The sequence below is a fragment of the Mandrillus leucophaeus genome, unplaced genomic scaffold (assembly GCF_000951045.1).
Source record: "Mandrillus leucophaeus isolate KB7577 unplaced genomic scaffold, Mleu.le_1.0 Scaffold69, whole genome shotgun sequence".
Taxonomy (NCBI): Eukaryota; Metazoa; Chordata; class Mammalia; order Primates; family Cercopithecidae; genus Mandrillus; species Mandrillus leucophaeus.
Genome location: NW_012107474.1, coordinates 2,910,246 through 2,917,491, shown reverse-complemented (window position 1 = coordinate 2,917,491; position 7,246 = coordinate 2,910,246). Strand labels below are relative to the sequence as shown.

The 7,246-nt window shown below is 50.0% G+C and overlaps 1 protein-coding gene across 1 annotated transcript in view; it reads right to left on the bottom strand.

The window, feature by feature from the left end:
- Positions 1 to 1,064: 1,064 nt before the first annotated feature.
- LOC105555557 (suppressyn) overlaps positions 1,065 to 7,246 on the bottom strand; it is an 8,812-nt gene continuing 2,630 nt past the window's right edge. Inside the window, exon 2 of the mRNA XM_012002549.1 lies at positions 1,065 to 1,980. Coding sequence (XP_011857939.1) covers positions 1,142 to 1,696 — 555 coding nt within the window. The 5' untranslated portion in view covers positions 1,697 to 1,980 and the 3' untranslated portion in view covers positions 1,065 to 1,141. The remainder of the gene's footprint in view (positions 1,981 to 7,246) is intronic.

Genomic DNA, 7,246 nt, shown 5'->3' with positions numbered 1-7,246 from the left:
CTGGCGGCTAACTGTAGTTTCAACAAGAGTTTTAATGACTTTCATTATCAGTGGGATAACGGGAGAAACAGGAGGAACCCAACGATGAAGATGACCGTCCCTACCAGCATTTTCAATCCTCCTAAATTAGAGAACCACCTCCTAGAAGTTTTGTTGGGTCCCCTCCCTTCAGGTTTGGCCTGGTCCGTGGGCTACTTTTCTGATGTTTGAAGCGATTTTTAGAACCGCTTTTCCATTTATCGCCTATGTTAAGATAGCAATTGGAGATATTAAACCTACCACAGGCCCCACCCTCTTCTGCTACTAAGTAGTCTAGTGCCAGCCTGTTTTGATAAATTGCCGCGTGCATTTGGGTTTGCTGTTGTGCGAGCATTTCTAGGGCTCAGGCGGTTTGGTTGGTGATTATCTCCAGAACAGCCTGTAGTCTAATTGTTCTATTTGGCGTATATATGAAAGTGTAATAACCCCACGAACCATCCTCCGCCCAGGTGGCAGGACTGTAAGGCCTGTTTCTCATCCTCTCGCCATCTTTGGCTCCCTCCTACCTCCGAGGATCGTTTTCCTCTGGTTATCATACACAGGGATTCTGAGGGTGTTGCCCGCCTGCTTTGGAAGTAAAAAGAATCCAGGTTTAACTGTGCCTAGGAAGCAAGTACCTTGCTAGTGATAGGTAGCCATGAGTAAGCCTGGGTTCCACATATCCAAAGGAATCCATCAGGGGCAGTCCATGGTAGGCTGGTGTTCATGGGATTGTCGCATGGTGCACCTAGGCAGGGCTATGCAGCATAAGGGTTAGTGGTGTTTGTACAGTACTAGGCCTTTGTGGACAAGACACAATTGAGGTAGTTTAAGTTAAAAGGAGACCAGGCTCCAGGGGATAAGCTTGGCCACCACTCAGCTCTGGAGGTGTTGACCGTTAGGGTTTGGTGACGGGTTTCACCTACGAAGCGATGGGTTTTATTGGTCCACTTGCAGGATATTCTCACTGGGTTGGTAAGTGTCCAGGACTGCGGGCGTTCCTGAGGAGTGAAAGCGAGGCTGGGGTTTTGGGATGCTAGTAAGTAAGGGGGAATGTCTGGCCCGTCCCACAGCCCCTGTTCCCTCACACGAGCTCCCTGGCATACCCAGCAATTGGACACATTCATGGTAAGCGCGATGGTTCTCCTAGATCTACAAACAGGTATTTTCCTGGCTTGGGAAGGGATGCATCTGCTTGTAGTTTTCGTGTAAAGGAATGGAAATACCGCGGGTGATTTTCAGGGGGAGTTGTTGGTTTTGAGGCTTTGGCTTTGGCTATAATCTGTTCTCTCTTTATGTCCTCGAGTACTTGAGTGTTTACTCCCCATTGTCCAATTTTGGTGAAGCAAAGCCACTGCTTCCCTTGGGGGCATATAGCCCCATTACGACTGCCAGATACTCCTGGATTCTTTACTTTATAATAACTCTTTCCTGATTCAACACATTCTTCGATTAAGGTTCCATAACAGGATCTTTCTATATGAGTATGGTAAGTAAAGGATTGTTGAATCTTTCCTCTGTAGTGGAAAGACTGATAACACGCACGGCAGCTGGGAGGGGCTGCTGCGGACAGCAGGACAGCTACTGACAGTATTAGGATCGGGGTGAGGGATATTCCTGTATTAAGACTTTTGGGTGGAAGAGAGGTATAGCAAGCGGTTGGGTAGGTACAGGCCATTCCTGGAAGCAGGTGGTTAATATTCCTTGTGTTTTGATTTTTAGGAAAAAAATGTTGGTTAATTTAAGCTTGGTAGGAGAAATTGACCTAGGCAACACTTAGCTGTTAATGTTTTGGAGGAAGAAGCAGCCTTGGGGGCGAGCTTGACCCTGGTACGATGGATCCAGTGGGGGAGTCCTTGGACTCTCACTGCAGTTAGCGTGCCAAGTACCACAGTGTAGGGGTCTGTCGACTTCGGTTGTAGCTTTTGTGAGGGTCGGGTTGGCCGATAAACACGTCTGTGCCTGCAAGACAGTTATGTTGAGAGAACAAGGTGTCGGCAGGGAGAGGCATGGCCTCATTCACTGCTTCACGAATGAAAGACCGTGTCTGGATTAAGGAGGGGAGGTAATTCCCAAGTGGCTCAGAGTCTGGTAAGGGTGGAGGCCCTAAGACAAAAGTTCGGCCATACATGATCTCAAAGGGACTCTAAAAAGAGGCTGCCTTTGGTGTTGCCAGCGTCTCATGAGGGCGAAAGGGAGATTTCTCGGCCACGACTGGCAGGTTTCTAGAGTGAGCTTGGTGAGTTGGGCTTTAAGGACAGAGTTGACCTTTTCAACTTTGCCTGAAGATTGAGGCCTGTAGGGTGTGTGGAGAACCCATTTTATTCCCAAGGATGTAGAGACGCCTTGGGTAATTTGGCTGATAAAGGCAGGCCTGTTATCGGACTAGATGGATACTGGGAGTCCGAAACGGGGAATTATATGCATGATGAGAGTTTGTGTGATGACATTTGCACCTTCTGAAGTTGTTGGGAACGCTTCTCCCCACCCGGAGAAAGTACAAAGACTAGAAGGTAGCGGAGTCGTTTATCAGGCGGCATGTGAGCGAAGTCTACCTGCCAATCTTGCCCAGGTGCCTGGCCCTGGGCTTGGCGGGTAGGAAAAGGCAGCTGCCAGAGGGAACCTGGGGTGACACTGAGCGGCAGATAGAGCAGGACTGGGTAATCTCTCGAACACAGCTGGAAAGATGAGGACAAGTGAGGACAGGGCGGAGAAGTTGCAGGAGAGGTGTGTGTCCGACATGGAAAGAGTTGTGGAGGCTTTAGAGGACAGGGATTGTTTGAGAGTGAGGAAGAGCGAAATGGCGTTCCTTGACACACTGTGGTCCTTGTTTTTGAAGGTTTTGGGCTCGGTAGTCCTTTTCTTCTGGGGAGTAAAGAGGAGAGAAGGCGGGCAGAGACAGAAACTGGCTTTGCACGGGTTGTAGGGCTGTTTGTTTGGCTACTCTATCTGCTAAAGCATTTCCGGCCAGTGTAGGATTGTCTGGGGTTTGGTGGCCCCTGCAGTGATGATGGTGTTTCTGCGGGGGCCTGGCAGCCTGAAGGAGCTTGCTGATGACAGAGCCATGAATGACACGGGTGGTGTTTGCAGTTAGGAAACCCCGTTCTTTCCAGATGGACCAGTGTGAGTGCGCTACGTGGACGCATAATGAGAATCTGAATATATATTGATCTGTTGTCCGGCTGCTCAAGAGCTCGAGTGAGGACGATGAGTTCAGCCTTTTGGGAGGTGGCACCTAGGGGAGCGGACTGACTTCAACAGTGTGGGCAGGTGCCACTATAGCATAGCCAGCATGTCGGCGTCCTTGATGTAGGAAGGAGCTGCCAACTACAAACCAAGTACAGGAGGCATCTGGAAGGGGCTGGTCTGTTAGGTTTGGAAAAGGTACAAGAAAGGTTTGAACGGTGTCCACACACAAATGTGCAGGGTCTTGGAAGGTAGTTGCTTCAGGTAAGAGCGTGGCCGGATTTAGATGGGAGCTGGTTAGCACGATGATTTGGGGGGTTTCTGTGAATAAAGCGTACAGTTGGAGGAGCCGTGGGGCAGAGATAAGACTTAGTACACTGCGGTGAGCTAGCGAGTCTTTGATGTTATGGGTTGAATAAACTGTTAGGTTGGCATGGAGAGATAGTTTTCGGCTGTCACGGGTGAGGACAGCAGCTGCCACCAGTGCTTGGACGCAGGCAGGCCATCCGAGAACTGTGGTTTCCAGCTGTTTAGAGAGGTAGACAACAACCTGGAGGGTGGATCCCTTAGACTGGGTTAGAACATGTAGTACAACTCCACACCGTTCATCGGTATAGAGGAAGAAAGGTTTGGTGAGGTCTGGGAAGGTGAGGATGGGGGCTGAGGTGAGAGCCTTCTGGAGTAGACAGAAAGGCTGGGTAATAGGCTGTGCAGGGTTTAAAGGCTCATGGAGAGGGCCTTTAGCAGCTTGGTATAACAGTTTGGCAAGTAGAGCGAAGGAGGGAACCCAGAGCCTAAAATATCCTGCTAGTCCTAGAAAAGAGAATTTCTTCCTTAGTTTAGTGGAGGCGGGAGGGGCTGGAGGAGGGATATGTAGTCAGTTGTGAGGCCTCAGGTTCATGGGGTAAGAGCTAGCCCTAGATAGGTGTCTGAGGGGGTACATACTTGTGCTTTTTTAGAGGAGACCCGATACCCCCGCCCTGCCAGTACGTTTAAAAGAGAGAGTGTGGGCGCTGCAGTCTCTTTGAGAGGGGCTACACAGGAGCCCATCATCAAGGAGAGTGGACAGTTTTAGGGCTAAGGCACAGAGGTCGCGAGCAAGGGCCTGTCCAAAAAGGTGGGTGCCGTCTCTAAAACCTTGAGATAGTATATGCACCAGGTGAGCTGATGTGAAAGGTGGGTGTTGGGGTCTTCCCACATAACAGCAAAGAGGTCTTGAGAATCAGGGTGCAAAGAAATTGTGGGAAAAAAAGCATCCTTTAGGTCTGGGACAGAAAAATGGGTGATATTGGAGGGAATTGCAGAAAGTAAAGTGTATGGGTTAGGAAATACTGGACATACTGGGAGTACAGCTTGGTTAATGAGCCTGAGGTCCTGGACTAAGCAATAAGTTCCATCTGGCTTTTTAACAGGTAGAATTGGTGTGTTAAAAGGGGAGTTTGTTGGGCAGAGTAGTTGACAGGCGAGGAGGTGAGAAATGATAGGCTTTAGGCCTGTAAGAGCTGCATGGGGGATTAGATACTGCTTCTGTGACAGGAACTGGGTGGGGTTTTTGAGGGTAATGCGGAAGAGGTTGTGGTATTTTGCCACTGAGGGTGTGGAAGTATCTCAAACAGCGGGGATAACTACGGATGGGGCATTAGGAAAGGTGACATGTTTTAAGGTGGGAGGTTGGAGGAGTAGAAGAAAGTTAGATGGCCCGGAGGGGTCTGGGTGGATGTGTTGGGTACTATGGGGAACATGGAAGTGGAAAGTGGTGTGGAGTTTTGAAAGGATGTCTCTGCCTAGAAGCGGAGTTGGGCATGAGGGCAGGACTAAGAGTGAGTGAAGGGAAAGGTGTGAAGGGAGCAGAAAAGTGGAGGCGGCGCTCGCGGTTTGGAGACTTGTCCTTCAATTCCCCCAACAGAGACCTGAGGACTCAGTGGGTCCTGAAAAATTAGGTAAAGCAGAGTAGGTTGACTTGATATTAATTTTAAAAACATACTGGGCTACCTGCCACCATCAGGGTTAGCCTTGGCTCAGATGAAGCGACGGTAGTTGCCGGGGTGTCCGTTCCAGGGCACCGTCAGTCTTCAGCAGCAAGGCCGATGAGCTCGAGTAGGTGTTGGCCAGCTCAGGAAGGGATGGGGGCGGTCCTTGCAGGGGCCGCTCACAGTCCAACTTCCAGTGGTGTCCTCCGCAGAGGGGGCACTGCCTGGTGGGCTTACCTGGGTTTGGGCATTGTCTGGACCAGTGGCCTTCATTGCCGCACTTGAAACAGGCGCCAGGTGGAGGTGGATTGCTAGGAGGCTCCCGTGTGGCGCTGCGGCCCCACGGGCCTGCAGGGCCCCGATGGCGGAGGCAACCATTTGAAACTCTGCCTGTTTTTGCCTTTTACTTTCCTGATAATGACTGTTAAAGACTTTGAAGGCTAAATTTAGAAGGCCTCATTGTGGGATTCAATTGAGGGTCATCGTCAAGCTTCTGAAGCTTGTGCCGGATATCAGGGATGGGTTGGGAGATGAACCGAACGTTTAAGAGAGTGGTTCCTTCTGGGCTGGCTGGGTCTAGGTTGGTATATTTTCTCGTGGCTTCAGTTAAACAAGAGAGGAAAAAGGGCTGGGTGTTTGTCAGGACCCTGGGTGATTTCTGAAAGTTTTTCATAGTTTACCGCTTTGTGGGCACCCTTTTTGAGTCCTGCAAGGAGACAATCGTGGTCTCGGTGGCAGCGTCCAAAGGCCCCACCTTGATGATCCCAGTGGGGGTCCTGGCTGGGGACTACCTCTGCACCAGTAGGCTGGGCAGGAGCTTGGTGATAATTGTATCAGCCTGTGTCTGAGCTAGGGTCCAGATACGTCCCAGTCTTCCGGGGTGAGGGTGGAAGAGAGGATAACATAGAGGTCATGCCAAGTTAGTTCATAAGCCTGGGTGAGGTACTGAAACTCTATAATTTTTATATTATAAAATTTTTATGGCAGGGTCTTCTGGAAATGAACCTAGTCTTTTGTGAATTCGAGAGAGATCAGTGAGGGAGAACGGAACACGAACTCTAACAATACTTTCAGTTCCTGCGACTTCCCCAAGGGGGCGTGCTAGCACAGACGCTGAAGTAAGGGTGGGGCTTGGGCCAAAAATGATGCCTGAACCAGTAAGGGCGGGAGAGAAAGAAAAACCGGAAGTGGCTCCTGCTGAGGGTTTGAAGGGGGAAGGGGGGTTGAGTTAATAGGCAGCAGAGGACAGATAGGAGCCTAAGGTGGCGGGGTGGGTTTGCAGGCCTCAGGAGAGGGCGGCGAGGGAGGAGAATGGGTACAGGCAGTGCTAGAATTGTCCTGAGGAGAGGATGGTGTAGGAAAAGAAGTGGATACTCTTGGAGGCGGTGCTGGCTGGGAAGACAAAGAGGAGGCTTGGGGGGTTAAAGAAGACGGTTGAGAGGAAGAGGTAGGAGCAGGGACGGGTGGACAGCAGTCTGCTGGATGTAACAGGGAAAAAGAGGTAGGGTTGGGAGGAGAAAGGTGATCAGGGCAGCAAGAATGGAGGAGGAGGATTTGAACAGGTGAGCAAGAATTGGAGAGGTCGGGTTTTAATCTGAGTGCGAAAAAGGCCTGGATATAAGAAATTTCTCCCCATTTTTCCAATCGTCAGCAATAATTCCTTAAGTCAGTCAAAATTGTAAAGTCGTATGTTCTATTTGCGACCCATTTGAACCCATTTTTCAATTCGTACTGTGGCCAGACTGAATTGCAAAAAAAGAACAAGGTGCTGAGAGGAGTATCTTATCTGAGGCCTAAGGTTTGCAGGTTTTTCATGAGGCAACCTAAAGGGCTGTCCTTTGGAATGCAAGACTAGGAATTTCCCATAACTGAGGGTAGGCTCAAGAGAACAGGGAAAAGCAGACCTTCCTGGACAGCCGGAGGGAGACGATAAAAGGGGCAATTGTCACCACTGCCTTCTTAATTCCCAGAACGGGATCAAATGGCATAGAGGCGTCCCCCTAAGACCAGATGATCAGCGAGTGCCTGGCAGATGCTGTAGCCTTTTTTTTTTTTTTTTTTTTTTTTTTTTT